The 19,047-nt window shown below is 38.5% G+C and overlaps 3 protein-coding genes across 4 annotated transcripts; all 3 read left to right on the top strand.

The window, feature by feature from the left end:
- The first annotated feature begins 1,016 nt into the window (after positions 1–1,016).
- On the top strand, positions 1,017–3,364 carry LOC132796284 (uncharacterized). The gene is made up of 3 exons (XM_060807395.1): positions 1,017–1,324; positions 2,446–2,566; positions 3,133–3,364. The coding sequence occupies exons 1-3, from the start codon at positions 1,132–1,134 to the stop codon at positions 3,254–3,256; spliced, it is 438 nt and encodes a 145-aa protein (XP_060663378.1). The 5' UTR covers positions 1,017–1,131; the 3' UTR covers positions 3,257–3,364.
- A 3,816-nt stretch (positions 3,365–7,180) lies between these two features.
- LOC132795671 (serine-rich adhesin for platelets-like) lies at positions 7,181–10,706 on the top strand. Its single transcript, XM_060806528.1, has 4 exons — positions 7,181–7,289; positions 7,366–7,428; positions 7,493–7,586; positions 7,642–10,706. Exons 1-4 carry the CDS (start codon positions 7,181–7,183, stop codon positions 10,466–10,468), a joined length of 3,093 nt encoding a protein of 1,030 aa, XP_060662511.1. The 3' UTR covers positions 10,469–10,706.
- Positions 10,707–11,918: 1,212 nt separating this feature from the next.
- LOC132796019 (uncharacterized protein CG1552) lies at positions 11,919–12,886 on the top strand. Of its 2 annotated transcripts, none has more exons than XM_060807030.1 (3): positions 11,919–12,186; positions 12,246–12,360; positions 12,541–12,886. In XM_060807030.1, the coding sequence occupies exons 1-3, from the start codon at positions 11,979–11,981 to the stop codon at positions 12,761–12,763; spliced, it is 546 nt and encodes a 181-aa protein (XP_060663013.1). In that variant the 5' UTR covers positions 11,919–11,978; the 3' UTR covers positions 12,764–12,886. The 2 variants fall into 2 exon arrangements, with proteins under 2 accessions (XP_060663013.1, XP_060663012.1); XM_060807029.1 differs by having other exon boundaries at positions 12,246–12,399.
- Positions 12,887–19,047: the final 6,161 nt, after the last annotated feature.

Raw genomic sequence — 19,047 nt, 5'->3', positions numbered from 1 at the left:
ATATTATAATGAGGCTTTTCTTGCTTTGACAGATAATCTGGTATATTTTGTACTTTATGGAACACTAAATATAGTAAACGGCATATTTCAGTATTTTTCGGTATATGTCAATGAGATCTTAGTATATTCAAAGCCAAAGCAACATACAAAAGTTTTTCTTAAACTTATACAATTCCTATCTGATCGTTTCTGACCTTTAGGAATCATAAATACAGTAGTTATTGTATTCAACATATAAATAATAGTATTTTAGTAGACAAAATAAATCAAAATTAAAAAAAATATGCTAGGAATAACATTTGACAATGAATTCAATAGTTGAAATAAATAGAATGCGTATTTCACAGTTTATCTCAGTTGAATAAACTGGAAATATAAAATTTATTATGTGTTATGTGTCAATGCGAGTGCCAAAAACAATTTCAAAACAGCAACAATTTTCAATTGAATTAAAGAAAGAAATATCAGTGCAGTTTATTGACATTGAATTTCATAAAATATGATATGATACAAAAACCAGCAAAAAGCCAGGAATATAAATTCACAAACAAATTATGAATAACAGAATTTTAAATTTAATTATATTAAGCAATAAATTACTAATATTGAAATTGAAATATTCAACATTGTGAATGAATAATGTTGAAACATTTTGATTATAAAAATAATAAATTGATTATTTAGAGTATTTAATAAAAAAAGTCTCGCTTGGGTTTGAGTGAATGTTGCTTGTAAGCAGCGAGTACTCATACTCATACTCGCTGGCACCCAACACACACTCACACTCATACTCACACACACTCACACACACGTACAGAGCACACACTCACACAAGCGAGTGCGATAATTTATCAATTGTCATCAATTTAGAGGCGAGCATTTCTTTGCTGCGTTTTTTTTTCGTTTTCATTTTGATTTTGATTTTGATTTGTCTTGGCGTGTGTGTGTGAGTGTGTGTGTGTGGCATAGGCTTCGTTAGAGACTGCGAGCATCAGGCTGATGGCAGTTAAAAACGCGTCGAGACGAACAACGCAGCTGCGAATGTCCGGGCAAACGTTAAAGTTGAAGTGAAAGAAGCCAACAAACAAACCAAAAAAAAAAAAAAAATAACAGAAAAAGAGAATTTGGAATATGTTGAGCGACTCTAACGTCGCTGTCTATGATTGTTGTGCAATGGCCAAAACAACAACACAAGCAAAAACAACAGCAACATCATCGACCACAACAACAACAACGACGACGATAAATACACGCAGAAGCAGCACAACAATCGCATTTGTTGTGCTCTTAATTTTATGCTGTTTATGTGATTACAATTATGGAAGTACGTAACGCACTACGTAACGTAATGCAACGTAACGTAACGTGACAATGTTTTTTTTTTCGTTTTATTTTGTATTTTTTTTTCTGTTGCTCGTTTATGTGCTTTAATTAATGACCAAATGAGAAATACAGCAACATTTTTGTTGCTCGCTGCGTATGCGTAATATTTCTATACCCGCTACCCATAGAATATTAGTTTTAGATTTGTAACTTTGTGCCTTCATCAAATGTGTGTAACCAAAGCAGAAGTCATCCGAGATAAAGTATATATTCATATATATTCATGATCAGTCTGTCCTACTTTATGGTATATTTTTAATGTGATACAATATATACATATTTATGGAATATAGGTATATATTTATGTCTGTCCGACTCTCCCATTCTATGGTATATTTTGAATGTTGTAGTATATCGATATACCAAATATAGACTTTGCTATATTCGATCACTTTTTGGTATATTGACTATATCTTAGAGACTTGAAGAAAGAGACTCGATTTGGAAAGTAATATTGTATCGATATACCAATTATAGCCTTTGGAATATTTTAGTATTTTTTTTCGGTATATTGACTAGATTTTGAGAGTAATAGTATATCGATATACCAAATATAACCTTTCTAGTATATAATAAAATAGAATACCAAATATATCATTCAGTATATTTCAGTATTTTTCGGTATATTGACTGCATCTCTGAGACGATAAGCAATATATTCGAAATAATGTCTTCGGTACAATATAGTATTTTTTTTTGTTTAGTAATTTGGTACATTTCAAGAATAATATAGATAGCGGGTATCTCATAGTCGTGTACACCCGACACTTGTTATGACTGTGCGTGTGTGTGCTAAGCGTGCGTGAGTGTGAGTTAATGAGCGGCGCAAAATTAATTGATGTGCATTTGATGGATAGCCCCATATTACGCATACGCCGCATTAGCCAACGAGAACAGAAAATTGGAGAAAAAGCGAGCATATGAAATGCATATTTTGTGGTCTTAAATTGCATTATGGGAAATGAACAAAACATTCTCTTCCTCTCTTTGGTTTTTTTGTTGCTATATCTCTCTCTCTCTCTGTCCCTCTATATTCCCGTCTCTCTCTCTCTCTCTCTGCAGGCTGGGCGTCGCAGTGCTGGAGAAAACACAATTCGGGCTCGATACAAACGCCGGACGGTGAGTTCAAGCGCCCGTTTGGCATACTCTGCACATATCGCTGCTTCCTCTGGTTTCCGCCAATGTAAGTTAAGCAATCAACAATCCACACACACATACACACACACACACATTAGCAGCACACACACATAGAGAACCGCAAGCACATAGAATTGAGAATTTATGTTATTTTCTACATCGTGTGAATTGCATTTTAAAACAAAAGTTGCCAAGTTGCTGCTTTGCTTTTTATGTGCCAAAGGGGTAACTTTATAGGGTTGCGAGGGGAGGGGGTTAAGAGAGAGAGGGGGCGAGTGTTAACATTTGAATTGCATAACAATTAAAATAGCTGGCAGCGCCATTTCATTGCTGATGCGAAACATTGCCACCCCTTGAGATAAATATTTCAGCAGCCTGTTCGCAATGGCAATGCGAGGAGCGAGATGGAGATAGTGAGTGAGTGAGAGCGATGACTGCACATAAACTACACATTATGGGAGTTGCGAGTCAAGTGCTTATGTAAGTGGCATAGTGGCAACGACACCTTGGGGATGGATCCAAAAATAAATAATACGCCAAGTAGCACTCCATTGAATAACTAATTACTGTCTGCCTTCTGTTCTCTTCCCTCTCTCTATCTCTCTCTTTCAGCTATCCACAGTGCGAGTTCATATTCGATTTACGCTTATCGCGACACTTTACTTCGTTTCCGGACTGCTATGAGATACGCTGCAACGAGACCTTCACATTCTTTGGCACCGAGCACAATTTCTGATGCGAGTTTCATAAATATTTAATGGAGTTTCTCCTCTCTTATTTTTTTTGTTCTTGTGTCTAATTGTAAATTTTATGCATAAATAAATAAACAACAACTAATCGATAATTGTTGATTTAAGCTATTATGGAAATCAACTCGCTTACGCTCTGTCGCTCGATGTGAATTGAAAGGGAAAGGGAAAAGAAAGGAAAGGGAAGGGGAGGGAGCACTGAAGCTTACTGCCTACTCAGGAGTGTCCATTAATTTGTGCCAACCTGGCTGGCAATTTCCTTCGGTATGCCTTTAGTTTATTTCCGCCAACTGCTTGTGTCCATAATAAAGAACAGGCTGGCGCCAAAACAAGCAAATAAACAAAGCGCCAGACACAACAGACACCAGCAGCAGCAAAAACAAACAACAACAACAACAACAACAACGCTGAGGGCACAATGGAAACCTCAACTCAACCCTAAACGAAACTCGGAAACCTATCCGCAAAAATTTGCATAAAAATTAGCATTCTAATTGACATGAGTCCCAAAAATGAAGTAACCACCTCAAGAGTGAGAGTTAAGCACTGTCGCTCTCGCTCTCTCTCTCTTTCTCTGTCGATTTGTCCATTGTTTTGGCCACGTTGCTTAGTCGTCGAGTTAATTGTTTGTTTAGTGTCATAAAAATACAGTTTACGCCTTTGGAAACAACACGTGCAGACGCGGCCACAATTAAACACAAGGAAACTCAACAGCAACGCATCGCATTACGTATACGCCTAGGATGCCATTCGGATAAGATAGCACAACAATAGCTTAGCAGTCGAATGACTTTTCTATTGCGTATAACAAGCTACATCGACTGACTGTCTGCTCGACTGCCAGTTATGCTGTAAACAATTTGTGACTAGAGCAAAAATGTAATTTGAATAAAAAAAATAAAATAAAGGAATAAATGAATTAAATTATATTTGTATTTTGTGTTGTTATTGTTGTTGTGTTTTTATATGACTATATACTGTGTTTAGCCTTTTGTATATTTTAGTATTTTGTTAGTATATTAATCTAGTATATTTTATGAGCGAGCATTTCACAGTATCGTATAATTTTGTAGAAACATTACCCTTAGAAATTAGTTTTGGGTTGAGCTTTCCTTTTAATGATAATTTTATATTATATTTAGTTGACTTGAATTGCAATTGTATTGTGTGGGTTTTCTTCTTGATTTTCTGTGTTTCTTTTTAGCTTTTAATTTATTTCTTATAAGTTGTATATTGATTTAATAATGTAATTTAAATTTCTTAAATATATAATTTCAGATTTGAATTTAATTTAGTTTTCGTTTCCTTCTAAGTTTTGAATTGAATTTTAGGTTAATTGCACGTTTAATTAATTTAATCTTCTGTTCAGTTTTTAATTTAATTTAAATAAATTTTATATACACTGTGTTTCAACTTTCCTTCTTAAATATGTAGTTGCAAATTTTAATTGAATATAGCAGAAGTTTCCTTTTTAGTTTTGATTTGAATTCTAATTTAATTACACTCATTATATGAATATCAAGTATACGTAATTCGTATTCGTAGTCTCTTTTCTTGATTAACTATTCCCGCTCTGCTGCTGCTCAACTTACAGGGTATCACAATGAGTATGTAGTGTGTTTTGGGCCACGCGCAAACAAAAGGGTCGCAGCAGACAATGTTGTCGCTGCGAAAACTTTCAACTTTCAACAAACTTAATTGCTGGCTGGGCTGCCCACTGAGCTCACTCGAGCGACTCCGACTGCGACTGCGAGTGTGCGAGTGAATATAAGTGAATGAGTGTGCGAGTGTGTATGTGAATGTACCCCACTGAGCGACACTTGGAGTATGGCGGCTGACCAGAAAAAAAGGAGTGTGCCTCCTTTTCTCAGGCGACGCTTGTTTTAAGCTCTCGCTTTGTTTTTTTAGGCAGCTTTTCATTTGCTGCTCTCCTGCAATAAATTTCATTTAATTTCGTTTAATTTGAATCCCGCTTTGCCAAGTTGCCAGCACAAACATATTGCCATCAGTTTTGTGTAGCGACGATGTAAATCATTTAAAACTCAATTTAACATGCATTTAATTCACTAGCAAAACAAGCTAAAGCAACCACTTTGCCTTCCAACGAGGGTTCGAATTTTGAGTATATCAAACTTGCCAAAGCAACTCTTTTTATTTAAAATTAATTCTTAGTTTTGTACACCTTTTCCTGTTATTTAAAACTTATTATTATTTAATCATTTATTACAATTTTGTGTATACAGCAAATGTATGAAACAGGCAGAAGAATCCCAAATAACGGCTGTTGTATTCGAGTCTTAATTGCTTTGGCTGACAATCTGGTATATTTTGTGTTATATCGATATACCAATTATAGTCTTTGGTATATTTTAGTATTCATTTTTGTACGGTGTGGTATAATTTGATATGTCAAATATAGTCGTCGGTCAATTTCAGTATTTTGTTAGTATATTAAGTTGGTAAATTTAAGAAAATAATACCGCACAGTACTCAATGATATATTTTGAATTATATTATATCGATATACCACATTAAGTCTTCGGTATATTTTAGTATATTGATTTTGTTCAGTTGGGTATATTTTGTACTACATCAATATATTACTCGTATATATAGACTTCTTAGTATGTTCAGTATTTTGCTAGCACATTGATTTGGTGTATTTAAAGAATATCACACTGTATAGTACGGTATATGTTGTGCTATATGATATACCAAATATAGACCTCGGTATATTTGACAATTTCCAATATATTATTATGGTATATTCTAAGGATAGTACCGCACTGTGGTCTATGATATATTCTGAATATCTTTATAGCAGTTTTCAGTGTATTTTATATACTGTTTTATTATGTGATGTGTATGCCAATATACTGAATACAGTCCTTAGTATATTTTAGTATGTTGTTAGTATATTGATTTGGTATATTTAAGAATAACACTATGGTATATTTTGTAATATGTTGATATACCGAAAATAGTCCGTGGTTTATTTTAAGTATTTTGTTAGTATATTAATTTGGTATATTTGGGAATACTTCGGCACTGTTTTGTGTTGATTGAAAATGTGTGTATCTCATAGTCGAGCACATTCAACTGCAGCAGTCTTCTTTTATTATCCACTCATTCTTAGACTAGATATTTGAAAAATGAAATATTGCTTAGAGCAGTTATGGAAGTAAAGTCTATCAATCAATTAAGCTGGCAAGGAATTGTGTTTTGACCGTGAGCTGATGGTCGTAGTGCGCAGTACATCAGTGCGTATGCGTAATGCGCATTTGGAGTTATGAGTAGCTTTCCGCCTCGAGGGAGATGAAGGGGGTAGGGAAAGGAGAGGGGAGTAAAGGGGAAGAACTAAGCACTTTAAGTTGAACTGCAAAATAAATATTCAGAATGCAATTACGCATGGAATTCGCTGGCACTTATCAGGGCGATTTGCTTCCCCATTGTTGTAGCAGAAGTCGCGATGTTGTTGCTGTTGTTGTTGCCTACAAAGTTATTTAACTTTTTACGATGTCATTTGGCAAAAGTTTGTAATCATTTTCGTTAGTGCAGCACTTGAGAACTGCGATGAGAGGCGAAGCGAAATGAAGAAGAAAGGAATCGCAAGAACTGATTTATACGATTTTTCAGACAGTTGCAACTTGCTTTGCTGCGTCCTCTCTGCGTCCTCTCTCTCTCTCTCTCTATATAGTTCATATAAATATAAAGCGCCACTGCACTCGCTTATACCACAAAAACTCAGCAGCCAGCAAGCAAACGCAAGCAAATACATGCTTACGACTGGCAAGTTGAAGTTTTTGGATTTCTGAGTTCTTTCGCCAAAACTTTCGCCCTTCGTTCACATTTTTTTTCTTTCGTTTTTTGGTTCGTTCGTTCGGAGTCCTCTCGAATTAGCAGCAAACGGAATGAAACTTTTACTTTCCATTGAGAAACTGTGCAGGCAGCTTCCAATGATCCTGTTCCTGCTCTTTGCCCTGGCCTTGATGCCAGCCAAAGCCAGTCCGGATGAAGCAAGTTAGCAACTGGGAACTCGCGAACTCAACTCATCTGCAGCTCCTTTTCAATTTTGTTGTACTCTGTTTACTTTCAGAACAGTCCGTTGCATCCGTATCCGTAGCGCATTCGAGTTACTGCCAGCGATTTGACGAAGAAAGTGAGCATACAAACTCACACTCAATCACACACTCATTGCTCGCATTCTATTCCCCAATCTCTAGTCAAAGTCTCGAGGCCACTATGTGAGCAGGATACCATAATTCCGCTCATGGTGAAGCGCTGCTACTTCAGCTGCACGTCAGCCAATCGTCTGAGGTGAGCGATTTGTATACACAGAGTCAGACCCATCATCGTCTTCTCTTCCCCGCAGCGTCACTAGATGCAGGTCCCAACTGGCAGGAAGTATTATATACCCCAGGTGCGACGATATCTTCTGCCAAGCCACCGGATCAGGTACAACATCCATTCCGACTGCTAGACCGCCACTCACGACCCTGACCACTTTACCAAAGACAACTGCGACCACGCCGATCACAACCGAGTCTCAAACCTCCACTGAGTCACCTTCCTCGACAACCAGTTCTGAAACTTGCATCACAGTATCGTCAGAGGGAACAACAACTTCTTCAGATTCTACAGATTCCTCTGAAAGTACAACAACTCCTTCAGGATCTTCTGATAGCTCAACATCTACCTCAGAATCATCTGATAGCACATCCTCCACTTCGGAATCTCCTGATAGCTCAACATCTACTTCAGAATCTCCTGATACCTCAACATCTACTTCAGAATCTTCTGATAGCTCAACATCTACTTCAGAATCTTCTGATAGCTCAACGTCTATTTCAGAATCTTCTGATAGCTCAACATCTACCTTGGAATCTTCTGATAGCTCAACATCTACTTCAGAATCTCCTGATACCTCAACATCTACTTCAGAATCTCCTGATAGGTCAACATCTACTTCAGAATCTTCTGATAGCACATCCTCCACTTCGGAATCTTCTGATAGCTCAACATCTACGTCAGAATCTTCTGATAGCTCAACATCTACTTCAGAATCTTCTGATAGCTCAACATCTACCTCAGAATCATCTGATAGCACATCCTCCACTTCGGAATCTCCTGATAGCTCAACCTCTACTTCAGAATCTTCTGATAGCACATCCTCCACTTCGGAATCTTCTGATAGCTCAACATCTACGTCAGAATCTTCTGATAGCTCAACATCTACTTCAGAATCTTCTGATAGCTCAACATCTACCTCGGAATCTTCTGATAGCTCAACATCCACCTCGGAATCTTCTGAGAGCTCAACATCTACTTCAGAATCTTCTGATAGCTCAACATCTACCTCAGAATCATCTGATAGCACATCCTCCACTTCGGAATCTCCTGATAGCTCAACCTCTACTTCAGAATCTTCTGATAGCACATCCTCCACTTCGGAATCTTCTGATAGCTCAACATCTACGTCAGAATCTTCTGATAGCTCAACATCTACTTCAGAATCTCCTGATAGCTCAACATCTACTTCAGAATCTCCTGATAGCTCAATATCTACCTCGGAATCTTCTGATAGCTCAACATCTACCTTGGAATCTTCGGATAGCACAATATCTACTTCAGAATCTTCTGATAGCTCAACATCTACTTCAGAATCTCCTGATAGCTCAACATCTACTTCAGAATCTCCTGATAGCTCAACATCTACCTCGGAATCTTCTGATAGCTCAACATCTACTTCAGAATCTTCTGAGAGCTCAACATCTACTTCAGAATCTCCTGATAGCTCAACATCTACCTCGGAATCTTCTGATAGCTCAACATCTACTTCAGAATCTCCTGATAGCTCAACATCTACTTCAGAATCTCCTGATAGCTCAACATCTACCTCGGAATCTTCTGATAGCTCAACATCTACTTCAGAATCTCCTGATAGCTCAACATCTACTTCAGAATCTCCTGATAGCTCAACATCTACCTCGGAATCTTCTGATAGCTCAACATCTACTTCAGAATCTTCTGAGAGCTCAACATCTACTTTAGAATCTTCTGATAGCACATCCTCCACTTCGGAATCTTCTGATAGCTCAACATCTACTTCAGAATCTTCTGATAGCTCAACATCTACTTCAGAATCTCCTGATAGCTCAACATCTACCTCGGAATCTTCTGATAGCTCAACATCTACTTCAGAATCTTCTGAGAGCTCACCATCTACTTCAGAATCTCCTGATAGCTCAACATCTACCTCGGAATCTTCTGATAGCTCAACATCTACTTCAGAATCTTCTGATAGCTCAACATCTACTTCAGAATCTTCTGATAGCTCAACATCTACCTCGGAATCTTCTGATAGCTCAACATCCACCTCGGAATCTTCTGATAGCTCAACATCTACTTCAGAATCTCTTGATAGCTCAACATCTACCTCGGAATCTTCTGATAGCTCAACATCTACTTCAGAATCTCCCGATAGCTCAACATCTACTTCAGAATCTTCTGATAGCTCAACATCTACTTCAGAATCTTCTGATAGCTCAACATCTACGTCAGAATCTTCTGATAGCTCAACGTCTACCTCCGAATCTTCTGATAGCTCAACGTCTACCTCGGAATCTTCTGATAGCACATCCTCCACTTCGGAATCTTCTGATAGCTCAACATCTACTTCAGAATCTTCTGAGAGCTCAACATCTACTTTAGAATCTTCTGATAGCACATCCTCCACTTCGGAATCTTCTGATAGCTCAACATCTACGTCAGAATCTTCTGATAGCTCAACATCTACTTCAGAATCTCTTGATAGCTCAACATCTACCTCGGAATCTTCTGAGAGCTCAACATCTACTTCAGAATCTTCTGATAGCTCAACGTCTACCTCGGAATCTTCTGATAGCTCAACATCTACTTCAGAATCTTCTGATAGCTCAACGTCTACCTCGGAATCTTCTGATAGCTCAACATCAACTTCAGAATCTCCTGATAGCTCAACATCTTCGTCGGAAGTCACTACGGTGCCGGGTGACTCAACATCACGCATAACTGAGGATTCAACGTCGACCACTGAGGAGACAACAGTATTGACTACAATCATTGGACCTTCTTCGGTTCAGGCGGACAGTTCAAGCACTTCGACATGGACAACGACTGAATCAGGCCGAACGCCGTACTGTAGAATAGTTTGCGACTGAAATACGATTTCGACTTTGATTTTTTTTTTACAGATTCCAAACGGAATATCAACGACGAAGAGTAACTTTGTTACGAGTATCGGGCTAAGCGTACTATATAATCTTAGCTGTGTATAAATATTGTATTATATATTACTAGGTGATGGGACACAAATAAAATAATCTACAAGCTGCAATATTTTAAGTTATTATAAGAAATAATTGTTGTTTACAAGCTTGCAAGTTGTTGAATATTTTATATGTTTTTTTGGTTGTTTGCTAATGCTGTGATAGTGGATGGAATACTATATAAGCTGCGTATTGAAAATATACAAGTACAAAATGTACTGCATATCTGAACTTCTTGTTGAAATTGTGCGTTAAATAAGTAACAAACTTTTTCATGAGCACAATATAATGCTTAAACATAACATACATAAACTGAATGAAATACATATACTGAATATACTACAAATACTGAATATCCTACACATACTGAATATAATAGAAATACTGAATATGCTACACATACTGAATATACTGCATATACTCAATATACTGCATGTACTGCATATACTTGAAATACTAAATATACTGAATACACTATTACTACTACTACACTAATGTACTGCACATAATTTATATACAAAGGATACGCAGTATAATTCTAATTCTACGGATATAGCGTATACTTAATATATTCAAAAATACTTGGTATACGTTACTATATTTACTTCAACTACGCACATACAAAATATACTGCGTATACTCTATGTACTACAGCTATTGCGTATACTATACATACTTAATAATAGTCGCTGCGTATACTTATTATGTTCATTCGATCAAAATACTGCGTATACTGCATATACCGAATGCTCTAAATATTCATCGTACACTTACAACGTTAGATTCATGTGCGTATACTTGATACGCTACGTAAATATTCAACGTACGATTGATTTCAATCACGGGCAATGCCGCGTGGCCATTGTGATGATGATGATGTTGATGTTGATGTGCTCGTGAAATCGCGAATATTTAGTTGTATGGTTGTTTATCCCATTTTTGTGTGTCACAAGTTGCACTTGACATTTTGAGGGATCGTTGGGGACAATTATGACAAACTGTTTTGCACAATTTGGCTGCCTGATGAGATGAGGGTGCCTATGATACGAGCGTGAGCGTGTCGTGAGCGAATAGAAATGCGAATGCGAATGAGAATGAGAATAGGAATAGTTCGCGAATGCGAACGAGGTATTTATTAATCATTGGGCGCATGTAAAACGCAATAATTTTGCATTTGCAAGATTCAGTTTTTGGAATGTTGTTTTGCTTCTTTTCGTTGTTGATTTAATCAAGTGGCGCGGCCAATTGAGCCACACACACAGTGGAATCACATTGCGTATACGTAATGTCGAGTGGTGAGTGGCGAGTGACCGTGTGTGTGGGGTGTGAGTTAAGCGCGTAGTTGCCACACATCAGTTGCCCCACACACACGCCACACGGAATACAGTTAGCTAGAGGCACGATGCAGCGACAACATCAACAACGGCATCAACAACAGCAGCAACAGCAACAGTTATCGATGTGGCTGCAGCTGGCTTTGGGCCTGGGCCTGTGCCTCGCCTGGCTGGACTGTGCCGAGGGATTCGGCCAGTTCCATATGAAACACTATCAGCTGCAGCGCGGCTATAACAATCCCGATGACTCGAGCGAGAATGATAATAGCGTGTTGCGTAAGTAGACCATTTGACAAACGTTTGCAATGTGCAGTCAGTTATTTGATGTGTTGCAGGTTCGTATCGCCGCTGCATGTGGGAGCAATCGAAGTTCCTGCCACGTCGCCTCGTCCTACTGAGTCTCTGCTCGAATCTGTTTTGCGAGAACAATCAGATTATGCCGCGCTCCAGGTCTATTTTCGTAGTGGAAAAAATGTCTAGACCAAACGAGTAGTGCCACCAATAAATGCTTTGCTAGTCTAGTAGCATGCCGCATGTGGCATGCCGCACTTTCCCCACGCACATAAATTGCATGCGAACTCTTTTGCTAATGCCACCACTATATGTATACTGTATTCTGTTTCTTGCCAGCTGCCTGGACATTCTGCCCGAACAGTGCGAACAGGGAGACGAGGAGGATCTCATGTACAAACCATTCCCGGACTGTTGCCCCGTCTACTGCAACTTGAAGCGACGCATGCAACGCCTGAGGACAATGCACTTCCGGCATCGTGTGCTCCGCAACATGCAGGATCCCAGCACGCCCTCCGATGGCAACACGCTGCTCAGTGAGATGGGCTACAACAACTACTAAACTCAACTCAAGTTGAGCTGCATTCAATTGAGATTTGTTAACTTGGCCTAAACTCCAATTATAGAGTAGCACACACACATTTATATATATATATGGGCTCATAACCAACAGCCAACAAACTGATTGCCAATTGTGTTTCTCTTTCTCTTTCTCTTTACGGGGAGATTTCGATTTCGATTGCGATTGCGATTCGGATTCGCATTGCGATTGCTTTTGAGATTCGAGTAGCTTTGGGGTTTTGCCTGGGTCTTTGCGACTTTGTCGTCGCGTCGTCTAGACAAAGCTCTTGAAGCAATGGCCAAAAAAAAACAAACAAAAAACGAGAAATGCAAAGGGAACAGTAGTTTTCTTGCTCTCACTGCCGATTGTCGTACTTCAAATGCTCTTGCAAAGGTGCAGTCAATTTTTGAAGCAAAGCACTTTTGTAGTGAAATCTATTTTCAAAGTACGGCAAGTAAGAAAGCTACACCCGACTGTGAGATACCCTCTACCAATTTTGAATAAAAGCAAAACAAAAATAGCGTTATATATTATATTTTAAAAAATACCCATTTAATATACCTAAAAAATACTAAAAATATACCAAAGGATATATGTGGTATATTCGTATAGGACTATATTCACGATTTGCCATAGAGTGGAAAATATAGTCGACTGGCGACCAATACTAAATAAAAAATACCGAATTAATATACCACAAAAATACTAAAATATACCAAACTACAATAAAAATATATCATAGAACTTAAAAATACCAGATTGTCAGTAAACATTATACCAAAATATACAAAAAATCCTACAAAATACCGAATATTTGATGTAATAACATAATACCACATTAAAAATATACCAAAGAGTGCAAAATATACTAAACATACCATATATCAGCCAAAGTAACTTAAACCCGTAGTAAGTAGACGTTTTTGCCCATACCAAAGTATTTCTTAAATAACTTAACTGATCGAAACCAGATTTTAAGGAATCATATAGACTTCAAAATTACGCTTGTTATTATTAAAAGAAATTATAATATCTCTTACCTTTCAAAGTCTCTGAGATCCAGTGTTTTATACTGACAGACAGACGGACAAAATCAATACTTGCGATAAATGTTGTCATGTTTTATAGATCTGATAAGTTTATTGCTTGTTATTCCAGTATTTGATATAGTTAATGATTAGATCAACTGTACAATATATGTATTAATAATAATGTTTTGATTGTCTTTAAATATTATAAATTGCAACTTTGTTAGAGTTGGCTGCACAATTCTCTCGATGCTCATAATGCCCAAAGCCGGATTTAATATTTTACTTCAATTTCCCCAACCAGGAGGATTTCGCGTGATTGAGAGAGAGAGAGAGAGAGAGGGAGATGGAGGTGAGGCTGTGGCAATAGCCTTTAGGAGAAGTGAATCAAGTAAGCTGGGCACTCGAGACTCGGAGACAGTTGCCAGCTGCTCTCGGCGAGTGCCATTGTCAAGTGGCCAGTTGCAGAGCAGCGAGGCATGACCAAGTAGCTCTGTTGCAGCAGGAAGTGGGCATCCTGATTAGAGAGAGAGAGAGAGAGAGAGTAGCTCTCCAGTTGTGCTCTTCAGCTAGCCGCTCATTAAGCAGCCCGCTTATTTGCATTCCTTTCCACACCTTTAATTGCATTATGGCTTTTGTCTAGTCTGAGCTAAGAGCAACTTCCGCCCTGCTCCGCATTTCATTTTCCTCTCTCTTTCTCTTTCACTCTATCTCTCTGTTCTTTTCTCTTCTTCTTTTTTAGCGTGTTGTGCCCTTATGGCTTTATGACGCTGCATTTCCTGTTGCAGCAATATTCTTTATGTTTTTGCCGCTATCGCCGCTTATCGTTTTAACACTTTTACGTGCCACACACATACACACACACACAGTGGTAGCTGCTGCTGCAGCGCCCCCTGGCGGGCGGTATGTGCACTGTGTGTCTGTCTTCATTTTTATCAGCAAACAAGCAATAAATTTTATTTTAATAAGCAACACTTTTGATAGCCCAAGCGAAGGATAGCCTTGTGCATAGCTTCTGCTCCTTGGCTCCTTACTTCCTTGGATGTTTGGCTGTTTGGTTGCTTCTCTACTTCCTTGGCTTCCTTGGCTTCCACAACCGGGGGGACAATGTCGCATTGGGGCAGCCGCTGCTTGGCGTTAGAGTTATCCTTGTTGCCGCATGTTGCATGTGGCCCAGAAGTAAATACAAAAGATACTCGGCATCATCAGCTACTCTCTCTCGCTCTCACACTCTCTCTCTCTCTCTCTCTCTCTCTCACTCGCTCTCAGCTCCCTTGAGACCAGAGTCGCCGAACCGAATGGGATTTAATCGTTTGTGACCGCAGCACAACTGTACCAACACTAGCGCCATCTAGCGTATATTGTTTTAGTTTCCAATTTCGCTGGCATATTTTTGTATATTTGAATGATAATACTTCATTGCATTGCTGTTCATGAGAATGGAGCTTGTCATATTAATGTACCAAATATGTATTTTGGTATATTTTAGTATGTAGTCGATTCACATCTTGATATATTTCAGTATATTTTAACGATAATAAATCATTGCATTGCCTTTATAGCGAATGGGTATCTCACAGTACAGCTTGTAATATCAAAATACCAAATATACATTTTGGTATATACCAAATTATATTTCAGTATTTTATTGATATATTATTTTGGTATATTTTAATGAAAATATCGCATTGCATTGCTTTTATTGAGCTTGGGTATCTGACAGTCGAGATTGTTTTATCAATGACCAAATATACACGTTGGCATATGCCGAATATACATTTTAGTATATATCAAATATACAATTAGGTATATTTCAGCATTTTGTCGATATTAATTTTGGTATATTTTAGTTTTTCGTTGGTATAACTGAGTATATTTTAGTGTTATTGCAGCATTGCATTGCTTTTGTTGAGAATTAGTATTTCACAGTCGACTTTCTTACTTACTAATATTTAAGTTGAGATACTTTTTCAACTGGTTGAGTTTCGCTTAGGTTCTTCGTTTTCGCTTAGCTCAGATTTCTCGTCTCGGTTCATTTTGAGTGTTGAGTAGAAACTGAGACATCGAAGATGAGCCTATGGCTCAGTTGTTGCCCCTTTGGCGTGACGCCTCTGGCATTTAGCTGTGGCCCATCAAGCGTTGCACCTTCCCGTTGCCCGTGTTGTTGCCCCGTTTCCCAATGCACGTTGCATGTTGCACGTTGCATCAACTTTACGGCAGGCTCCCCAAACTGCTTCAGCTGCTCTTTGCTCTCCTCTCTCTTCTCTCTGTTACTGGCGCCTGTTAGGCAATGTGCCTGCCTCGTTTACTTGCTGCGGTTACATCCTGCGGCCCCTTGCTCCTTTCTGCTCCTGATCCTGCCCTTCTTCTTCTTCTTCTTCTTCTTCTTCTTCTTCTTCTTCTTCATTTCGTAGTTGTGTTTGTTGTTGTTGTTTGTGCTCGGGTTGCTCTGGCGTCGTCTTATTTTTATGTGGTTTCAGGCAGCAGCTTCAGATTCGCATTGTATTCTGTGTGGCATGTTGTTGTTGTTACTGCTGTGGCGCCTCTATCTCCTGTCCTTCATCCCTACAGCTCTTCTTCTTCTCCTTCAGCTCGTTGTTGTTGTTGTTGTCATCATTGTCGTTGCCGTTGTTGTTTTTACTTTGTTGCACTTTGAAGATTATTGCACAATGCAATTTATATTTATCGTACGCTTTTAGTTGTTGCCGCTTCTTGTTTTTCTTTCATTTATGCCTTTGTGGGTTCACCTATACTACACAGACACAGAGAGAGAGAGAGAGAGAGAGAGGGATGTGTGTGCTTAAGGTAGCTGCGTATTTTGTGTGTAGCCCAGCGGGAATCCGAAGAAGTCTCGCTTTAGGAGAACCAGCTCATTCTTACACAATGGAAGCAGCTCTCTAATGAAGTGCTCAGGGAACAGTAAAATTTTAAGCCAGGGTTGTCACCCAGCCTTAATTTATATTATGCTACTTGAGTTGTCATCAGCAATTTTAAATTAAATATTCAGAATAACTATTTTATTATTACGTTTGCATAAAATGTACAATATAGTTTGCATAATTGAACAATTTCTTTTCTTTTTATCTCAGGGAACAGCAAAATTTCAAGCCAGGGCTGTACCAAGCCTCAATTTGAGTTATCATCAACAATTTTCAAATTATGTTTTCAAAAAACCTATTTCTTACTTTTGTAAAAGATAGCAAATACATATATTTGAATAATATTAATACAAGTTTTTACTTTTCTTTAATTTTCTTTCAATTTTTTTAAGTCACTCTTTCATAAAATATTTCCCCGTAGTTATTTTCGCTTTAACTAGCTATTTCTAGACTCTTTAGTTTTATTTTTGCTTGCCACGTTCTTGTCATTATTATTTTATCTTCTCCCTCTCTCTCTCCTTGTCTCCTGTTGGCTTGATTGAAAAATGCCTCACAACAAATGCCAATATTTTGCGGAATTTTCTTTTGTTTTTTTTAGTCAGCACCTTTTGCATTTAATTTTGCTATGAAAACTCTGAAATAATTGTTGTTGCCATGGCAACATCCACAGCCACCTCATGCGTTCCCACTGGGTATTGTTGCTGCACGCTTCCTTCCTTCCCTTCCCCACTGTCGACTTTTCCATTTTGCTCTGGCCGCCTGTGGCGCTCAAATTGCCGACTGACACTCGTGACTGAGGACTGCGATATGCATCTGCATCTGCATCTCGGCTCAACTCAGTATCTGTATCTGTATCTTTGTATCTTTGTATCTGCATCCGTATCTTTCGGTATCTGTTGCGGCTGCTGTGCGAGATTATATATGGTTATTGTTGCTGCCACACTGTGTGTGATTATGAAATAAAGAAATTCAATGCATTCTTAATAATGTTTCCCTCACTCGCTCGTTACTACAGCAGCCAGCTGGGGCCAAGTGAAACTCCGGATCTTGCCTTAAAGCTGCTTGCTTGGCACTTACACCGAGTAAGTTATGCAATTGTTGTTATTATTTCAAAACAAAAAGCATAAGCGAAAGCTTAGAAGTGTGAAACGGAGGAGGAGGGAAGAACAATCCTTACTTGGCAGACTTCGGAGCTTAATGCTACACTTAACCAGCTAATGACAACCCGTTAACAAGTGACAGGGAGCTGTGAGCTGGAGGGGAGGGAGCGGGGAGCGTTTCCTGGGCAACGGAAAAGTTGTGTAGCCATTAAGCATTAATTAACATTGTGATAAAAGTTCAACTTGCTGTCAACTATCAATGCCAAGCAGCAGCAGTTGAAAGCTGACTGAAATGGAGACTAAGGACTCAAGATTTGTGCGATGAGAAGGGGGGATTGAGGGCTGCAGTTGCTTCCGTTTGGCAGCGCAATTAGTTGTTAAGTCCAAGTCCTGGGCCAAGGATTTTCGTCTGTAAACCGAAACTGAACCGAACCAAAACCGAACTGAACCCAATTCAATGGCTGAGGCTGAGACTGAGACTTTGACTGAAAATAGAAATGGAAATAGAAACTGGTATGAAAATGGAGATTTGGCAGACGAAAACCGATAGAGAGAAAGAGAGAGAGAGAGAGAGGAAAGAGACTCGCTCTCTTATTACATTCTTCGTGCTGCTTTCATAAAAACGGGCAATACAAAAGAAATGCGAAAACAAAGCGCAGCCGAGACAAAATGCGAGAGTTGAGAGATTTCTGTTTTATCATTTCGATTTTGCCCTTCTTCACTACATTGTCTGCGAGTGGCGCCCCCTGCCGTTAGACGGCGGCAAAATGTTGACTAATTAAAAATTGTTGCTCACTGACCCTCCCTCCCCACACTCTCTTCTCTTTCCTTCCCATCTCTTCCCTTCCCTTCTCCTTCGTTTCCTTTCTTTCAGTTCCTCTCAGCTTTTTAATATGCGAGTCAAGTGTAAGATTTTGGAACTTTAATGCACTTGCAGCGCGAGCTCAGCTCACGATTCTTGTTGCAACATCTTGAGGCCAGAGGTCAACTTTGTCTTAGTCGATAAAATAAACTTCATATTATTGGCACTCGCTTTACGACCTCAAGCGTATTTCACGCTGTTTATCACCGAGGAAAATCATGTTAAGGAAACGTCACAAAACTTTAAGCTGAAATGAAGAATTGTTTGTTTTGAATTGAACATCTGATTATTGCCTAACATCCTGTGTACTTTAAAATTACTAAAGGAATAAATATTAATTTTGGTAAATAAGAATTTGATAAATGAGAGATAGAAAAGAACAAGATTTTTGTTTTAAGATCAGGATTTGCAATCT

The sequence above is a fragment of the Drosophila nasuta genome, chromosome X (assembly GCF_023558535.2).
Source record: "Drosophila nasuta strain 15112-1781.00 chromosome X, ASM2355853v1, whole genome shotgun sequence".
Lineage (NCBI taxonomy): Eukaryota > Metazoa > Arthropoda > Insecta > Diptera > Drosophilidae > Drosophila > Drosophila nasuta.
Note: the sequence above shows the minus strand (reverse complement) of the source record. Positions and strands in the feature narration are given on the sequence as shown.